Below are 19,991 nucleotides of genomic sequence, written 5' to 3'. Positions count from 1 at the left end.
CTAAAGGAGATCAGTCGTGGGTGTTCATTGGAAGGACTGATGGTAAAGCTGAAGCTCCAATACTTTGGCCACCTCATGTGAAGAGTTGACTCATTGGAAAAGACCCTGATCCTGGGAGGGATTGGGGGCAGGAGAAGGGGACGACAGAGGATGAGATGGCTAGATGGCATCACCGACTCGATAGACTTGAGTCTGAGTGAACTCCGGGAATTGGTGATGGACAGGGAGGCCTGGCGTGCTGCAGTTCATGGGGTCGCAAAGAGTTGGACACGACTGAGCGACTGAACTAAAAAGGAAAAAATAGTTCCCACCAGTTATCCACATAAGGGAATGTGAATACAGACAGGCCAACGTTAAACTCTGTGTAATCTGAATTGCCCCACCACGCCCAAAGAACCTGGTTCTCCTGCATTGCAGGATTCTTTACTGACTGAGCCACTAGGGAAGCCCATCTTCAAGTCTATCTCCCTAAACCAAGGCCCCTAGTAGGCTGGTGGGGGCGGGGGTCTTACTATGTTACATCTACCTCCTCACTTGCTGGGGGTCTACTGTTTTACATTTGTATGCAGAAGAAACTGGCTGGGGAGAAGTCACTAGTTCAAGGTCTCTGAGCTTCAGGAGTGCTAAAGGGGATTTATATGTAAAGTACATGTTGAAACTTCTTTCAAAAATAAAGTGACTTTGGAAAAAGCTAGTTAACCCTAGAGTATTAAAAAAACAAAGCAAAACTGGGGCTTCCCTGGGGGTCCAGTGGTAAAGAGTCCGCCCTGCTATGCAAGGGACAGGTTGGATCAGTGGTCAGGTTAGATTCCACATGCCATGGAGCAACCAAGCCCCTGGGCCACTATTTCTGAGCCAGCACTCTAAAGCCTTTTTTTTTTTTTTTAAAGTGCTATTGAAGTGCTTAAGTATGCTCTTGTAGGTGAACAGGTGTCCCTGACACATGGGATTGAAATGAATATTTTGCTTTCTTTCTCCTCTTTGGGCTGCACCCTTGACTTGCTAGCCAAGTCCCATTTTGCCTTCTTCACGTGTCAGATGGTAAAGCTCTTATGGAAGACAGAGAACTGTTTGGTTATCTGGAACTACTAAGCAGGTACCAAGATTTGAGAGAAATTTAAAGAGGTAGTACATTTAATTAGGTTGGTATAAAGACGGTTGTGAGCAATTGAAGGCAGAAGGGGGCTGACAGGACGAGATGATTAGATTGCATCACTGACTCAATGGACGTGCGTTTGAGTAAACTTATGCACAGGCTACCTAGGAAGTATAACATGGGATGAAAGCTGAGTGCCCCTGGGAGTCGGAGTAGGTAAATTTACTTTTTACCCAAGTAGCTTAAAACCTAGTAGATTTTGTAAGTTATGGCTGCCAAGTGACTGTAGTTTCTCTTTGTTTAGAGGTTCTCTTAAGTTTCAACCCTGATGAAGCAGTTTATCTGATGTCACTTGACTTCAGTAGATAATGTTTAAAAACTCTACAGGAAATCCCCAAAGTGGTGATACACATACAAGTGGGGGGTACACATACACGCGTCACTGGACTTTGTTCCCACTCACCGCTATCAGGAAATATCTACAGTAAGTGAACATACCCTTTAATCCAGCAATTCCACTGCTAGGAATTTACTTCTAGATCACTATCAGGGAAGTTGCCTAAGAAGTTTGTGTAAAGATACACATCACAGTACTGTTTGCAAAACCAAATAATCGGAAATTACCTTCAGGACCAAGTAAACTATGACACATCCTCACATTAGGAGTAAAGATAAGAAGGCTGCCCCGCATGTGATAGGAGATCACTGTACAGTACAATGCATTTTGTTAAAAGACACACAAATTGGAAAACTTCCCTTGTAGAAAAAAAAAAAATAAAGACTCAGAATTCCTAGCATCACCCCCAAGCCACAGCTCTGGCCCACACTGCTCCTCGGAGCTGGGTCCGTCCCTCCGGAGGTTGCAGCTGTTCCTAGCCATCCTGCCCGCCTTCAGAAGACTGAGTGGGAGGGAAGCAGACACACCCCAGAATCCCAGAAAGTGACCTTTATTTTCCAAACAATTTTATTGAAATGTGCCAAGAGTACATGGGCAGCACAAATGTATGAACAGGAAAAAAAAAAAAAAAAAATCACATGTACAATAATTTTTAAAAAGTGAAGGTTAATCTTGGGAGATATCAGTTCCCCTTCCCCTCCCCCTTTAGACTTTCAGCCAGTCCATTATGGTTAAAGCCTCTACTTAACTAGCATTTAAAAAAAGGAATACAGGAACATTTGCAGAAAAGAAAAAAGAAACAAAACAGCATAAAAGAAAGAAATGTTTTCCTGCTCAGATGGGACTCTTCTTAGGCACCTAATTAGGAGGCGTGCTGAGCGGTGGAGAAACACAACTTCAGAGTGTACGGGTATGGCCCATCTGTAAGAGAGAGCGCCACATGATTGGGCCCCTTTCTGGAGCCTCCCCACTCCCCACGTTTCCCTGGTTTTGCACATATCTTTTTCTGCAATTCGGGGGTCTAACATCCTTGCCAGTTTTGAGATTCAAAAACAAGCCAAGTCCACAAGGCATTCCTCCTTCTGTTCCTTAACTGCAAGGAGGATCCCATTCCCAGCTCTTTAGCTGGTGCATGAGGATAGGCCTGCCCAGGAACTGGGTAGGTGAATTTTACCTGCTGGCTAGTACACCCCCCCTTTTCCTGGGTATTATGTGAGCCAGCCTCTGACGCACACAGAATGCCAGCTCCCTGTAGAACAAGCCTAAGCAACTCCCAAGCTGGCAGAGTGGGTGGCTGCAAGCGGCTAGGCTGGCCCTCCCATGTGGAACAGCAGGCTGCTCTCCTGGCGACCAGGTCCCACCTGCCTGTGTCAGCGACAAGGAGGAAATCTCTGGGGCCCTGTCTTGACAGTAGGAAGGACGGCTCTGGCCGGAAGCCAGCCAACCCACTAGGCCACAAGGGGGATGACTGCAGGACACACAGATACTCACTTGGGTTTTTCATCTGGTAATGGTTCAGGAAGCCCAGAGTCTCCAGGGCATCACTCTTGGATTCCCACTCCAGCAGTCCAGAGGAACTGCGTTCACCTGATGGGAAAACGAAGGTTTTAGGCTGATCTGAGCAGGAGCCAGGGCGCTGCCTGTGTACCACCAGGGAACGGTGGAGGTAGGCAGGGCATTTCACTCACTTTTGCCTGAGAATACTTTCACAGAAGATGGCCGCTTCACTCCCAACTCATCGCAGATCTGCAACAGAGAGAGAAAACAGACTCAGGAACACAAGAAGTGCCACACGGTGGAATGCAAGCCCACAACCAAATACCTGCATTTTTCTGGACAAGGAGTTGCTAAGCTTTTCTCACACACTCGAAGGTATCCCTATGATCCCCCTCCCTGAAGACTGAAGTATTACACTCTATTATGTTGCCAAACACTGGAAAACTGCTTTTTAATTTCCCATCTTCAGCTGTAATTTGGGTGTGTTGCAGGTACTAGGTAAATGTTTGCTGAACTGAATAGCAACACCTCAGGCCAGAGTAAGGCCCAAAGTCCAAATCAGCAGTCAGACTCCCACCCTTCCCTGAAGCTGCCTGGTTCCCCTGAGGGCACTGTAATGGGACCCTCCCTTCTAATGTCATCTAGGCCCCAGAGGGCCTGACAGTGCGGATGTTTCAAGACTGGGCTCCAATCACCAACCTACCATCTAGATAAGGAAGAATCCCTCAAAGCAGATAAGCAGCTCCTCTACCTTGCCGAAGATGCAGAGAGCACAACAGACTGCTGCTCGACGCCGTTCTGAGCCTTTCTTGGTCCCTGACATGTGCCCAGCACCCTACCCAGAGCCCAGAAGAGTGTGAGCTCAATAGAAATTTGTTAAAAAAGAAAACGGATGGCCTCCTCAGATGGCTGTGCTGAGGGACCAACTCTGCAGCACCCACCTCAAAGAAGTTCTCTTCAGTCACCTCCAGAGGGGCATTGAAGAAGTGCAGCACGTTGCTAGGGTGCTGGATGCGGTTCTTGGCTGCCTGCTCTGGAGTGGAGAACCGGTTGTTCCTTGATTCACTGAAGTCTTTGTAACTGCAGGACCCGTCTTCTAGCCCATATGACTGACCGGGCATGATGGCTGGTTGCTTGGAGACACTGTCAGACAGAAGTCAGACCTCAAGCTGTCCCCCACCTGCTACTGTGGCTTTCCCATCTGACAGCACTGTGTGCCTCGCAGGGCCCTGCTCCACAGCGAAGAGAGGCTAACAGACACTTCCATCACACCCAATGCCAGCCTGGCTAAGCACCTGGCTGCTCTGTGCGCCTCTGACCCCTGTCCAGAGTGGGCTCCACTGGCCTTCCCCTCTCCTCAGTCCCTCTCCACACCTCCCAAGCCCACAGAGACTGGGTACCTACCAGACATTCAGCTTCTGCCCAAACATGAAGTTGTTGTTGAGGTGAGTGATGGCCCGGTCCACAGCATAGCCATCCGCCATCTCCACCATGGCAGCCCCCGGCTTGCTTTTCATGAATTTCACCTTGAGAAGAGCAGTCACAGTCAGCACTACTGGCCAGGTACCAGAGACCCCTCTCCTGAACCTTCCTAGTTAGTTAAAAGCAAGTCAACTCCTGCTCTGGATCTAGGCTTCTACCTCACTTAAGACAGGTGGACAGAGACACTGGCCTGGTCCACAGCAAGTGCTGAGCCCAAGTTGGGCAGCAGAGACTCACTCGGCACTGTTTCCCTAATGGCAGGACCCAACCCATGAATGGGTCATTTAATGAAGCACAACAAAAAAGCGGCCACAGGGGGAAAAAAGCACCTACTCCCATCAACACAGAATATGTACAAATACTGAGTTGTGGTTGTTTTACAAACACTGAAAACAGTAGTACCAGCTAGAAGTCCTGCTTCCACATAAAGGAATGTGAACCTGGACAAGTTATCTGCTGCCCCCGAAGCTTTCAATTCCCCTGCTTGTCTCATTAAGGATTCTTATACTGAATTTAAGCAACTCACAGCACCTTTAACAGCATCCTGATACAGCAAGAATATTTGACATGTGCTAGCATTGGAGAAGGAAATGGCAACCCACTCCAGTGTTCTTGCCTGGAGAATCCCAGGGACAGTGGAGCCTGATGGGCTGCCGTCTATGGGGTCGCAGAGTCAGACATGACTGAAGCGACTTGGCAGCAGCAGCAGCAGCTGCTGCGAATATTAACAACAGACTAGGTCAGGGGCTGCAAAGCAAAAGGCTTTCAGGACCCAGATGGGTTTGACAACAGAAACAACCTAGTCTGAGGTCGGCAGTCACCAGGCAGCCCCAGTCACCTGTTACCCCTGGTAAGGCAGAGGGCTCAGTGTTGCTGTTATCACCTGAAGCGTTCCAGAGAAAATCCTTATTACCCTGCCTGGACCTGCTTGCTTCTAAAGAGACTCCCGCCCACTCTTTGCTCACCGAGGGGTCAGAGGATCAGGGCCTCCCTTGGGCCTGTCAGGTCTATTAGGAAAGCAGTGGTCCTAGCAGAAGCTCACCTTCTCCACATTGCCATACAAGCAGAAGACATTGAAGACCCGGTCACAGTTCATCTTAGATTGATCCAAGCCATAGACCATGAGCACAGGGCTGTCGGCGTGGGGGCCATACTCGGGTGGTGGGGGAGGGGGTGGGGGGTGCCCATACTGGGGGCCGTAGCGACTTGGGCCCCGGCGGTGACCCCCCACTGGTGGGCCCATCCTTCTCCCTTCGTAGTGAGGTGGGGGGGGCCCGTAGCCCTCATCATGGTAATGGCTGTGGTACCCACCGTGGGGCCCTCCTGGGGGGTGGGAAGGAAAGAGAGGGAGGACGGGTGAGAATTTGCGTGTCGGGCGGCGGGCAGGGGCACATGAGCCACGGGAGTCCACGGAGGGGAACCCCCTGCCCTCACCATATTCTGCGGGGTGATCTCCCAGTAGAGGGGGCTGCCTCTGGCGTTTGTTAGGGTTGCTGCCAGGGTCACCTGTAGACAGAGAGAACAGTCAGAGGCTGACTCGGAAATGGGCATCTCCCTCCCTCCTGACTGCAGGGCATGGTCTCAGTGTCCCTTGACTTCTGAGGGCCTGGGCACCAGCCTTCCCTTCCTCAAAAGGGTTACTGGGACGTCCTTCCCAGGGCCAGATCCAGGGTGGGCATGAAGCCCAGGTCTCAAGGCTGGAGCCCACCGTCCCTCCCCCACCCCTGCCCACTGCAAGCAGGTTGCTTTCCTTTCTCAGTGAAGGATGAAGCCAGATTCTGGACTTCTCACTTCCCAGAGCTCTGACAAGAGGTCAGCTCTTGGGCACTCTGGGGAACTTGCAGCCACTATGGAAGCTGACTGGGGACCAGGAACAGCTTTCTAAAGTAACTCCCCAAAACGGCAAAGGAGTTAAGAGCCATAAAGTAACTCAGGGAGGAGCAGAAAGGTAAAATCAGGCCCTTGAAGCCCCAAGGTTCTACGAGCGCTAGGGGCCCTCTCTAGAGATAATTTTCTCAAATCTGGTCCCGGCCACCCTCCCCCCTCATCATGTTCACCCCAAGGAGAGGGACTGTAGGAAAGGACAAAACAGGGCATCATCAGAACCAATTCAAATGAGCATCATGTACAAGGCATCAACAGTCTCAAGACAATGGCGCAGATCCACCCTGCCCCACCCCCAGCTACAGTTCATAATCGCTACCTTAACTTAGCACTTCAAATGGCAGACACGGTGCTAAGCGCTTTACAGACAGACATCATTGTTTCTTAAATTCCTCACAACAACCCTATGAGGTAGGTACTAATGTTTTTGCCCCATTTCACAGATAAGGATAATAAGCAGTTAATTTTTAACTGAGCAGTTAAGACACTTTGGCCCAAGGTCACAAAGCAAGTTAGTGACTGAGCCGGGATTTGAACCCAGGCCTGGCTGACTCCAAAAACCCAGGGCTTGGGGCCACTGCCCTTCCCTGCCACCCGGCCTGGGTTTTGTTTTCCAACAGTCATTACAAAGATGGAAAAGGGCTACTTACAGCAGAAGTACAGAGTACAATATCCATTTGTCACAAAAAACAAATCTGTATTTTCTCTTACCATTGGACGCTTCAACAGTGAGTTAGCACAGTTCTGAAAGATGGCGTCCCACCAAACATACACTGCGGCCCTGCATCACATGGTTTCACAGTCATAAATACAAGTCACGGCACACATCCGCTACAATTTTTTTTTTTTAAAGAATTGTTTTAAAAGTCAATGTTTCGATTAAGTCAAAAATGGCTCACAGATGTTCTGTCCTCAGAAGATACCAGAAAAGTGGAAAATAAAGGTGTATGCAGTGGGTAGTGTCCCTCCGTGTTGTCACTCCTCACAGTGTGCTGCAGTGCGGTGCTGCTGGCTGTGTAGCTCCGTGTGCGTGTCTCCTGGTTGTAAGGTGTGCCAGTGGCCCCACTACGCCCGCACTTTTGGCCTTGGGAGCGCGCCTGGTTACCCGCCAGCAGGTAACTGTGTACCTCTGTTTGGTTTTAGGTCTGTTTTGGCTTTTTGATTTTTTTTTTTTGCTGTTGTTGTGGTTTTTTTTTTTGGTTTCTGATCTCCAGCTGGTGCAGATTATGTTGGCAGCCGATGACTGCAGAAAAAAAAAAATATCAAAACACAAAAGAAAAAAAAAAGAAGGCCCTCCCCAAACCAAAGGATTTAAAAAACAAACAAAAAAAAAACCAAACCCACATGGCGAGGAATGGAGAGGATCCTATTGTCTTGGAGGCCCATGGAATCTACTTCAGTCTATGAATCGTTCTCCGAAAAGAGCGCCGCTGGCTGGCTGGGAGAGCTCTGTTCTCTGTGTTTCCTACTTCTGTGTACATTTTCGGGTTCAAGTTTGCTTGGATTTTGACTTTTTTTTTTAATGTTTAGTAAAAAAGCAGTGTCTGCTGCCATGTTGCGTCTCTTTCTTTGTCTCTGTCTGCCTCTGTCTCTGTGCTTGTAGCTGTTCCTTGGAGCGCGGTGTGGTGGTGTTCTTGATGTAGTGAGCTCAAGTCTGCGGCTGTTTCTGGGGACGTGGTGGAGGCTGCGTGTTCTGTTCTCTCCAGGAAGAGCTAGTGGTTTCTACCCTGTGTGTTGGTGAGCAATGTGCAGAGGCAGAGCCGCTGAAGTCTGGTTCCCGAGGGGGTGGCGAAGCACCGCCCTCACTCCAGGTCACCTCATCAGCTCTCGTTTTTTTTTTGACCCCGGGCCTGGGGGCGGCCAAAGCTGAGAGGCATCAAAACCAATGCACAGCCAGCCCCTGCCACTAGCCCCTGCCGGTCTGCACATCTTCTACTTATGTTCCTTGGAGAAGAAATGCTTGGTTGCCGTGTTTCTGTTAGCAGTCATGTAATGCCATTGCCCGCTCTGGTACATTCACTTGGTCACCAATTTGCCTCTGATCTCTGGAGGGGGCAGCCTGCCCCACAGCGCCCATTGTGAGGGTCCTGGGGAAGAGTCTAGCCCACCCGGCCCACGGCTTCCCAGCGGCAAGGGCAAGCAGGACAGGCCTGCCTAGGAACAGGCGCCTCTGGCTTCCCAGGGCCAGTGAGATGTCAGCGACCAGCCACCTCCCTCAGCCCATGGCCTAGTCCAAACAATCAGACCAAAACAGAAACAGACGGGTGGTTTGGCTGAGGGGGTGCTGCTGTTTTTCAAAGGCAATGCTCCACCTCTCCCTCCTATCCAAGGCAAACCATTCTTGAGAGATTCTAGGAAGAGGGTTGTCCATTTGGGCCCCCTGCAGAGATGTTGCGTTCCCTCTACAAGTGAGGCAAGGCGTGTCTGCCCCACTCCAATCCGGGGCGTCTGAACTCCACAAGGTCAATTTGCTCAAAGGCTCTGCTGCAAAGGCCTGGGAGCCCTCATCACCTCCCCCGTCTCACTCCCCACAAGCAGACCCTGTCAATAGTGGACAGCAAGAGGGCCACTCCTAGCCCAGTGAGAATGGAGTCAGTGACCCTAAGCAGGCTCCGAGAAGGTGAGCAGTGGAACCTGCCTGGGAGCCGCCACTGGTTTGCAAGCCATTGCCAGGGCCTCTGCTGTGCCCCACCCCCCCCGGCCTCTGCCTTGACCCTGCATCCTCAGCTGCATCAGAGGGCCGCAAGCAGCAGCTAGGACCTAGAGGCCCCTTATTTACCCTCTTCCACAGGAGTGCATTCTCCAAGAGCTGATCCTTAAGGCCCTCCCATGTCCACAGGGAGCCCAATGGCATTACATAACCCTGAGCCCAGGTCTATGAAGTGAGCTAGTCAAGTGAAGGCAAGGCGGGTGTGTTTAGAATAAAGCGGCCATCAGGATTACCTTGTCCACTGAGATTGGGGTTTGTGTAGTCCCAAGTATCCTGATCATTCTTGAACACGTTTAAGCGTGTAGGCTGCAGGGACAAAACAAAGCTTGAGATCAGCCAGGCCCTAAACTCACCTGAGAAGCGGACAAGGGGCAGCCATTTCCCAGACCTACCTTTGCATATTCTATCTTCAGAGTGCAACAGCCTGAGTAGATGTCAGCCCCGTTGAGTGAGGCCTTAGCTCGCTGGGCACTCTGTACAGAGTCAAACGTGAATCAAGTTAAGGGAAAGTCCCACCCGAAGAGCTTTTCAGAAAGAGCTCAAGTTGGGCCAAAGAAGAATGAGGGCAAGGCAGCACCCAAAGACAGCTCCAACTGGGCTCTGGGGTGAACTCACTGCCCACAGCCACTCCTATGGAGACAGGTAGAGTGCTGCACTGAACCACAGACACTAGCTGGAGTTCTATGACTTGTACTCCCCCCGCAACCCAGATATTAGCATCAGCCTTCTCTGTCACCATCAAAGGTCAAACCACCTTCTTCAGCCCAACCCTCCCCTCACGCTACATGTCTTGACTAAGCCTGAACATCTGAAATGTCAACGAGATTATGTTCCTGTCCTCAAAAACCCATCAGTGAGCTCCCTGTGCACCCTGATCCCAGCTTCACCCCACTGCCTGGGCCACCCTTCTTCCAGTGTCTTAGGGAACCCGCTGTTGGCTACTCCTCAGTTGTCAGGTTGTTTGCTTTCTCCAACTCTAAGCGCCTGCCCACTTGCAGACCTCTGCAGAGCTGGTGTCCTCAGTGGCGCATGTATCAGTTCCCGCCTCCACATGAAAACAGGAGGTCACTTCCTCAGAGACCGTCCCAGAACCTCTGTAAATTCCTTCCCCTTATAGCTCATAGCATGCTGCTCCTTCCCTTCACGCTTTAAACTCTGCACTGCACTTTCACACTATACAATTAACCCTTAAACATGGGCGTGTTTTACAGATACTGATCTCTGTGCAGTTGAAAACCAACATATTTAACCAACTACAGATACCCTCCTACTGAAGTATGCACTTAGTAAGTGAAATGCACCTTAAGAGGATCCACAGAGTTCAAGCCTGTGCTGTTCAAGGATCATCTGTTTACATGTGATTGTTTATTAACTAACCCTCCCAGGAGACCACGGGCTCTATGAAGGCATCTGGCACAAGGCAGGTTTTCAGGAGACACACACTGCTTGAAAATACGGAGTCCTGTGAGCTCTCATCTCAAGGAACACCCATTTCCCAGCAAAGGATATTCCACCATGGCCTGGACGCCATTCTTCCGGAAAATCACAATTCTCTGGACAGGACCACAAGGATTACAGATAGTATATAGAACATCCTGTAAAAAGCAAAGATGGGCAAGATGAAAAGGCACCAGCCAATCAATCTGACTCAGGGGAGAGGGAACAGGGAGAAATGGCAGGAGAGAGACTCTACAGAATATGATCAACAAATACCCGCTGGCACGCACCGTGGTAATGGAATAGATGGGGTTTAGGATGGTAAAGAGAAGCACACTGTTGACGCTCCGGGAGTCATCCGAGTCCCCGGGACGGGAGATTTTCTGGCTGGTAGAGTAATTGACAAAAGCTGGGTGGCCCGCAATGTAGATCTGGTTGTCGGCTGCATAGTTCACAGCGTTGCAAGCCCCCAACACATCTTCAAACTCCACCAATGCTTGTCTTTTTTTAGGCATCACCACCACATAGCTGGCAGAGAAAACACAGGTTACAATCATCATAGGGGGATGGAGACGATGAGAGTCAGAGGACAGCCTCAACCTTCTGTGAGCTGACTGCTCCCTGGCCTCTCGAGTGCTCTGCGCCCTGTCATGGCATCCTGACCTGTACCTTACACCCTTTGCCGTAAATGGCATGACAAGCAAAAGGTGTCTGCAGCTTTGGCATTACAGTCTTTGGCACAGAATTTGCTGTAACTTATCCAGGTACAATGGCTAACCCCAGGAGTAGTGAAGCCTCAGAACCTAGCTAAAGGAACCAGGACTGAAATTGAAATAGGTTACTTGCAACCAGAAACCCGGTGACACATAGGACACCAAGGAGTTAACTAACTCATTTGAAAACCCAAGCCCAACCCCTGGCCTCTGACTAAGTACCTGATGGGTCCAAACTCCTGCAAGGCCTCCACAAGGTCAGCTTCCACCACACCGTCAATCAGGCCCCTGATGTGAACAACTGGGGAGGCAGGGGTTTTATGCGGGTCATCGTAGTTCTCCTGAGAAAGGAAGCAAAACCAAGACTTTACTTTCTGCTGGACAAGATGGTGGCCTACTGGCTTCTGCACTGTTGGGGACTCAGATGGATAAAACATTTGCGTGTCACCCAGGAAGGACATACATGACAGACAATAAGGAACAGCAATTCAACCAATCATCCCAAAAGGATTCTGGGTCAGCAGAGCAGAAGGCCTAAGTGGATGGTCACTTGACTAATGGCTCTCACTGTAACTTCTGAAGAAGACAAAATGGAAGATGAAGCAAATCTCAAGCCCCATCTTATTAATTCATTCTTCCCAGAACCAATCTCTTCCAACTGACCAAAGAAATGTGGGAAGAGTGGCTTGGAAAGGGGACTCAATTTTCTGCCGCAGCCTGAACCAGGACATTCCCTTTCCATTCACCCCAGCTTCTTTGCCCATCCTCTATTGGAGGAACATGCCATCACCACACAGCCTAACACTGCTGTTCCCCACCACTCATCCCCAGGTCCAGCAGATGCCTCAGATGCTGTGGCATCCTGGCCAGTCCTGACTGCCTCTAGTCTTTACTCTCCCATCAAAATCTGTATCAAAAAATACTACCTAGACCAAACTAAGGAAAAAGAGGGTGAGGAAAGTATTAAAAAAAAAAAAAAAAAACACACATATCACTAAAAACCAGGACACTTCCCTTCCCAGGGGAAGTATTTCTCCACCCACAGACAAAAGTCTCTGAGAATCAAGAGGAAAGTTAAGCTTCTCCACCTCTCCTGGGCTCTGGGCCCAGCCTCCTGTCTGAGAACCACTAGGCAGAAGCCCATGTAACAGGGGCAGAATTGGATTCTATTTCAGGAATGAACCACACAAACCACAGGCACCACACCCGCCTGAGGTTACCAGCTCAGCGATTTGGAGTTCCACAGCCCTCATCAGTTCTAACCCCAGCTGCTCCCTAGTTTAGCTACAAGATCAAATGTGTAATAGTAACAACATTCTTTATCTCACAGAAGAGTGTTAAGTATTAAAATACCTTTATTATGCATGCAATGAAGCTTCTCGAACGGTTTAAATGCCTGTAAATCACAGCTACAGAGCGCCACTAAACCCTGGAAAACCCTGCAAATGGCTGAACCGGACAGGATTTCATGAACTTCCAGGGAAGAAAAATTGGGCTCCAAGCCAAAAGTAACAATTGGTTGTCTTTTCGACGTAGGACACTGAAGAGGCTGAATCCCTTCCAAAGCGCCCACCCCTCAAGGAACATTTTCGTTCACCAAATCTACCGCACCTATTTAACCCCAGAAATTGTAAGCACACTTGTGATGACTCCAAAGCATGGTTCAACTTCCAGATATCTAAAAAGACCTTTCACAACTTTTTTCTTCCGGTTTTCAATGTCGACAAAATGAGGCATACTTTGATCTGGGTAAATACCCTCAAGTAAATAAATTTCTGTATTGAGACAAAACATGACGCTACAAAAACTAAACAGCGTTCAGGCATAATACCCAACTCAGGCGCGGAAAAGGCCACCACCCACTAGTTCCCGCTCAAGCAGTCCCCCTCATCCCCACCCCCCCCATCCCCCGCACAACCGCCCACGAGGCCCGGACAGGAGAAGTGCGCCTGCGCATAGGGCCAGAGAAGAGAATGATAAAGAAAAAAAAACGGCCCGGCCGCGTGCCCGGCCCCCACATGCCAGCCCGCGACGCCTGCGCACTGCACCACCTGCAGCGCGAGCAGTTTCCTCCGCCCCCCTACACCCCGCTCTGTAGAGCGCGCACGCGCAAGCGCTTGTCCTCGCGCAAACCCCGCCGTTTGCTCAACGCCTGCCCCTCCCCCACCCCTTCTACAGGGCGAGAGCCTGGGCGCGTGCGCACAGCCCCCCAACAAATAAATGCCCTCAAAGTGAGAAAATTTCCCTCCCTGCCCGGCGATCTCCGGCGTCCAGGACCCTGGCCTCACCCCGCCGCCACCGCCCGCCGCCCCGGCTCCTCCGCCGCCGCCGCCGCCGCCTCCATGCTGGTCGCCGGCGTTGTCAGTCTTGAGCCGTTTCGGGGCCCGGCCGCCCTCACTGCCGCCGCCGTAGTAACGGCCACCGCCGCCTCCGCCGCCCGCCGCCGCCATCTTCACCATCGCTCCGGACCGCCTCCGCTGCTCGTCCGGCTGCTGCCTCTGCTCCAGCCGCCGACGCCGCTTCTCCGCCCGGGGCAGCAGCCTCCGCGACATGGCGGCGCAGAACCCGCCTCCCCCCGCCTCTCATTGGGGGAGGGACACGCCCGTCACCCGCCGCCCCCACCCGATAGGGGGAGCCACTGGTCCCGCCGCGGGGGGAGGGGAAGCCGCCATACGCCTTGCGCGCCTATTGGATAAAGCGCACGCCCTTCTGCAGGAGTGCCCGCCCTCGTTTGTCTGGGACACTCCTTATAGGCGAGAGCTCTCTGCCAGTCATTTCTCTGGCCCCGCCGCCTTAAAATAAACTCTAACTTGATTGGTTGGATTTCTGGCACGGCATGGCTTCCTTAGGAGGACCTGATAGGAGCAGCACACCCTCACTGTCAAAAGCCCCGCCTCCTTCCCACTTTCATTGGCTTTTCTCGGTAATCCATCAAGCCAAAAGCCCCCTTAGACTTGCAGTCACGGTTACTACCTCCCCGTGCCTCTCCACAAGGAGACAAGACGGCCCCTCCCTTTGCCTCTCTCCAATGGCTACTACAGACGCCGATCTCCTGCTAAACGCCCGATTAGTCAATTGAGAGTGGAAAGAGTCCTCTCACTAGATGTTAGGCCCACTGGTGACCCCTGATTGGGTGAAAAAGGGGAATCCACTTTGGCGCAGTCTACGAAAGGATCGGGGCCGAGGACGCATGCGCGAATCACGCTCGGTCACCTCCAGAGGCTGGGCGACCCTCCAGAGGAGGGAAGGTCTGGAGCACCAAGAGTGTGTGTTGACTCCTGTGAGCAGCACCGGCAGGGTAGACTCTTAGAAGGGCAATTGCCAGTGCAGCTCTGTACCGATCCCTATCCCCCATTCCTCTCCATTGCTAGCCTTCACAATTTTAGAAGGAAACATTTTTAAACTCAATTTGACCCTTTCCCTCACTATTAAACCATTTGCTGCTGCCGTCTATCTTATGACCCTGTCCAATTCGCCCGCGTCCTTTCACCACTTCACCTCTAAATTCAACCACAAATAACTCCTTTTAGTTTGCAGAAAGGTAAGAATCTTTCTCGCACCTCTCGATCTATGCCCGAGCAGGCTCTTCGAACTAGAACACTTTCATCCACTATCCCTCCTGCCAGAATTAGGGATTAAAATTCTAAAATTTATCTTGTTCGTGCTCTGTTCACTCTGAAAAGCATTCTTGGCCCCACCATCCCAGACCCTCGGTTTCCCTCATGATAACCCCTGATCGCTCAGGCCAACGTTTTTCACTCAACAGTCCTTACTATTCTGGGTTGTCAGTTTGGTGAATGCCCTTTTTCGTAGCATGAAAGTGCTTGTGTGATCTGTGTGTTGGTCTTAGAGAAGCTGCCCCCGACCCCACCCGCCACCAAGCGCCAGGCACAGCACCCTGCACAGTGCTAGCTAGCTACTCGGCAAAGGCGAGCAGTTATGGTGTTCTAAGTGTTCGACGGGCCTCATTTCCTCTGGGACGGGTTAGGGCTACCCACGCAGAGAACACCCACCCAGTCTCTAGGGTCCAAAGACAGCCAACGCCTGGAGCGTGGGGGCGGGGTCCGGGGATGACCCTAGGATCCGGCCCAAAGAACTCTATAACTTTACGGGGCTGTCTGCTGGCGGCGGGAGGGGGTGGGCCGGGGGGCGGGGAAGGGAAGGAGAATGGAAGAGGCTAAAGATGCTACGGAACCTTTCCACTCGGGCTAAAGGGGCTTCCTGAAACAGGGTGTCCTCGTGGGAACTAAGTTTGAAATGGGGTCAGTGGCACTAAGAGTGAGATCGGCTTGGTATCTCTGTGAGTTTGGGGAGATGAAAGTTGGGGTAGGCTGATCTGGATCTAAATCAGCTCAATCACCCCGGAAAGATCCTAAGGGGCCGGCCAAAAGGAGACGGGGGACGGCGCAGCGCCTCCAACACGTGATCCGAGCGACGGAATTAAGGCGGGGCGGGTCGGACTGAAGGGCGGGGTCGCCGAGGTCCCGACGTCAGAGGAATGCGGTGGGGGGAGGGGGAGAGAAGGGGCCCCTCCCCTCCCCGCCCCCGCGCCTGGCCCGGACGCCCCTCGCGCCGGCGCGCGCCGACGGGACGCGGCGGAACCGTCCCCCGCGCGACACGTTCCAGGCCGCTCGCCCCCTCGAGCGCGTCCACGGCGGGCGACCGAACGGCCGCGTTATATGCACCCCCGAGCTCCCAGCCTCCGCCCCTCCCCCACCCGTTGCACGCGGACCGCGGCCGCGGGCCCGGGGCGGCGCCTCCCTGGGATGCCCCCGCACCCCTCCCTGACCCCTCGCCCCCAGCCCCTACCAGTTCGGCGGCGAGCCTGGCCGGCCGTCCGAGATCGAAAAGAGAGCAGACACTGGGAAGTTTTGGGGGAGGGAGGGGCGGGCCTTAAAGGGACCACGACCTTTTTCCAGCCGGGGGGAAAAAAAACGTGGGGCGGTTGTTGCGGGGGGAGACCGAGAGTTACCCTGTAACTGAATGGAGGAAACAACGCAAAGAGAGGATGGGAAGACTCCGCGTCCCTTTTCCCCAAACAACCCCAACCTCTCAACACCCGCCCCACATCCCTCACAGAAAGTGGCACAGTTGTTTGGGAATCAATGCCTCTTTGCTCCTGGTCAGCCAAGTGTTGTGTTGGTTGAGGTGAATGTTGGGGTGCTCATTATACAGACTGGGAAATGAGCTCAGGGGACGCTAGCAACTAACCCAGGATCCCACTGCTTGTAAGTGGCAGATATAGAAGAATTTGCCGCAAGGACGCATGACCACTGCAGTGCTTGTTATGGTTATGGAGTGTGGGGGTCGGGTGGGGCTACAGTATACCCTGGCGATTAAGAGAGTGGGTCCGGGGGTCAGACTGTCAGCTTTCAGATGTGGACGGTGAACCTACTAGCTCTGTGGCGTTGGAAAAGTGATTTCGCATTCTGGGGCCTCTGTTGAGTTTGGGTGCAGGTGCACTCAACCTGCATCGTTGGCTGGTCTTGAGAGGTGCTGAGAATGTCCAAACGGGACCTCAGATCTACCTCCAGTTCAGAGACTGAGGCCGGGAGAAGGGAAAGACCAGCTGAAGATTAGCCTCTGAAAAAACAAATCCTCTCCTCCTTAGCACCCCCAGGGCATAATCTAACTTTTGTGGGCCCATCTAAATCCACACCTAACCCTTTCTCCTTGTCCTCCACATGGCATTAACACTGGTTTTCCTTCTGTTCTTCACATACCCAAAGCTCATTCCTGACGCTGCACTGGCTACTAGTCTGTCTAGAGAAGACTTTTCTCCCAAATCTTTGCTCCTCATTTGACAGGCCTTGGCTCAAATGTCACTTGCTGAGCACCCTGCCTAGTTAGCCCCTATACATAATCATGATTTCCCATCTTTGCTCTTATTGACATGTGAAAATATCTAATTATTTAATTTTTGTCACCTTACTAGCATCTAGGCTCTTTGGGAGCCAGAAGTAGGTATGTTTTTAATTCCTCCAAGGACTATTCATTCATATAACAGATGTTTATTAAGCTCACACTATTTGGGGCATCTGGGATAAAATGATGAACAAGATAGGGAAAAACTCCCTTCTTCCTGGAGTTTACAATCTAGTGTAAAAGATGCACAATCTTCAAGTAAAACATGTATCAGATGATGATAACTGCTATGAAGACAGTAAAATAGGGAAGGAGGATGAGACGTGCATGAGGGCAGTTGGCTCAGAAGGGTGTTCAGGGGAAGCCTTGCTGAGAAGATGATATTTATTTTATTATTGTATTTTTAAAAAATTAAAAAATTTTTTGGCTATGCCACACTTAGTTCCCCAACCAGGGGTTGAACCTGAGCCCCCTGCATTGGAAGCACAAAGCCTTAACCACTGGACACCAGGGAAGTCTCTATTTTATTATTATTATTATTTACAAGATGATATTTTAGCAAAGCCCTGAAGTGGAGAGAGAGGAGGTCATGTGGATGCTGGGGGAAGAGCATTCCAAGGGAACATCCAGTGCAAAGGCCCTGAGGTGACAGTGTACCTGATGTGTTCCAGGAATTGGGGCTTCCCTGTTGGCTCAGGTAGTAAAGAATCTGTCCACCATGCAGGAGATCGGGATTTGATCCCTGAGTCAGAAAGATCCCCTGGAGAAGAGAATGGCTACCAGTATTTTACAATATTCTTACCTGGAGAATCCCATGGACAGAGAAGGCTCCAGGCTACAGTCCATGGGGTCACAAAGAATCAGACACTGCTGAGCGACTGACGCTTTGTGGCAGGAGTAAAGGGAGGAAGGGGTAAATGCTAAGTGATGACATCAGGGAACAGGGAGAGGGCAGTTTGTGAGTGTCCTTCTGGGCCACAGGGAGGGGAGGATTTTGAGATGAGGTCTCAGGATGGTCATGAGCAGGGGAGGGCCCTGGTCCCGGTCAGGTGTTCATGGGAGCCCTGCGGCTGTGGGCTGTGGGTGTGGCAAACTGACCGTGGGAAGTGAGATGGGAGCAGGAAGACACTGAGGAGGCTGAGTCAAGGGAAAGGCTGGAGAAGGTGGAAGAGATCAGGATGGGAGGCGTGGAAGGATTGAAGTGAGCAGGTTATGGATGTGTTTTGAACGTTGAGCTCACAGGATGGTCTGAGGGGTCAAAATTCCTCATGATTCAAAACTACCCCAACTGCGGGGCTCGTGGTGGTTTAGTCACTCAGTCATGTCCAACCCTTGCAACCCCCTAAACTGTACCTGGCCAGGCTCCTCTGTCCATGGGATTTTCCAGGCAAACATTCTCGAGTGGGTTGCCATTTCCTTCTCCAGGGGATCTTCCTGACCCAGGGATCAAACCCGCACCTCCGGCCTTGCAAGTTGATTCTTTACCACTGAGGCACAAATAATGCCTGCAGGGCTCATAGCGGTGGCCAACATCCCCAGCTATTTTTGGTCCTCTATCCACTAAGAGATGCTGCATCTTTAAGGAGAATCTCTTCTCCCTCTCCATTTGACAAAGACCTGTTCCATGGCCTCCCAGGAGCAGCTCTCCTGGGAGTGTGTCCATGTCAGTGTTGGGGGTGTGCATAACCACCCTAGAACACTTACAGCAAAACCCAGTCCAGAGGGAGGTGGGGGTGCCTCTGGCTTGTAGCCTTAAAAACACACACAATTTTTTTTTTAATTTTAAAATTTTATTTATGTATTTACTTTTTGACTGCTGCATAGCTTGTGGATCTAAGTTCCTGGACCAGGGATCAAGCCCATGCCCCTTGTAGTAGAATCACCGATTCTTAACCACTGGACCACCAACCAGGGAAGTCCCAATAATTTTTAAAATTGAAGTATAGTGGATTTATGATATTGTGTGTCCCTCCTATGGCCATACTTAGACCTTGTCTCACTAACCATGGCCTCTTTAGAAGCTCAATTTCATGTGTGTTACTCTGTACCTATTGCCCATCTATTTCATTCCTTTCAGAAGCTCAACTCCAATAATTCATTAGCCCTACCACGTTTCCATTGGAGAAAGCAATGGCACCCCACTCCAGCACTCTTGCCTGGAAAATCCCATGGATGGAGGACCCTGGTAGGCTGCAGTCCATGGAGTCACTGAGGGTTGGACATGACTGAGCGACTTCACTTTCACTTTTCACTTTCATGCATTGGAGAAGAAAATGGCAATCCACTCCAGTGTTCTTGCCTGGAGAATCCCAGGGACGGGGGAGCCTGGTGGGCTGCCGTCTATGGGGTCACACAGAGTTGGACAGACTGAAGTGACTTAGCATACCATGTTTCCATGGTTGCTCAGCTCCCTCGTACCTTCCCACAGATTAAATTCCTTGACCAACCACTATAATCACTGCACCCGACGTTATGCCCATTCTCTATACACTCCACCCTACTCATCTTGCAAAACCACAATCCTTATTAAATCTAAGGTTCCATCTATCACATGCCTGCATCTGTGCAGGTGAATGTGGGTGGAGAAAAATATACAATCATGTTAACCTGTCTCACCTTAAATTCATTCCCATAGACTTGGAATGGATGCACAATGGTGTGTAATAAATTTTCCTGTGTCCCTGGTCTCTTGGGCTTCCCTCGTGCCTCAGATGGTAAAGAATTCGTCTGCCATGCAGGAGATCTGGGTTCAATTCCTGGGTTGGGAAGATCCCCTGGAGGAGGGCACGGCAACCCACTCCAGTATTCTTGCCTAGAGAATCCCCCTGGACAGAGGTGCCTGGCGGGCTACAGGCCATGGGGTGGCAAAGAGTTGGACATGACTGAGCAATGAAGCGTGCATGCGCATAG

General features: G+C 51.3%; 1 protein-coding gene across 4 annotated transcripts; it reads right to left on the bottom strand.

Moving 5' to 3' along the window:
- Nucleotides 1-2,027: 2,027 nt before the first annotated feature.
- Nucleotides 2,028-16,105, bottom strand: HNRNPL (heterogeneous nuclear ribonucleoprotein L). 4 transcript variants are annotated; one of them, XM_040252702.1, is made up of 13 exons: nt 16,026-16,105; nt 11,439-11,557; nt 10,794-11,031; nt 10,576-10,661; nt 9,459-9,555; nt 9,300-9,372; nt 5,907-5,978; nt 5,515-5,795; nt 4,395-4,516; nt 3,932-4,133; nt 3,182-3,239; nt 2,985-3,080; nt 2,038-2,414 (listed from the first exon to the last, which is right to left on the bottom strand). In XM_040252702.1, exons 3-13 carry the CDS (start codon nt 11,016-11,018, stop codon nt 2,356-2,358), a joined length of 1,371 nt encoding a protein of 456 aa, XP_040108636.1. In that variant the 5' UTR covers nt 11,019-11,031; nt 11,439-11,557; nt 16,026-16,105; the 3' UTR covers nt 2,038-2,355. The 4 variants fall into 4 exon arrangements, with proteins under 4 accessions (XP_040108634.1, XP_040108636.1, XP_040108635.1 ...); XM_040252701.1 differs by lacking the exon at nt 16,026-16,105 and adding an exon at nt 13,505-13,782; XM_040252703.1 differs by lacking the exon at nt 16,026-16,105 and adding an exon at nt 12,570-12,588.
- Between the last annotated feature and the right edge of the window lie 3,886 nt (nt 16,106-19,991).

The sequence above is a fragment of the Oryx dammah genome, unplaced genomic scaffold (genome assembly GCF_014754425.2).
Source record: "Oryx dammah isolate SB20612 unplaced genomic scaffold, SCBI_Odam_1.1 HiC_scaffold_13, whole genome shotgun sequence".
NCBI classification, from domain to species: domain Eukaryota; kingdom Metazoa; phylum Chordata; class Mammalia; order Artiodactyla; family Bovidae; genus Oryx; species Oryx dammah.
This window is presented reverse-complemented; position numbering and strand designations above follow the sequence as displayed.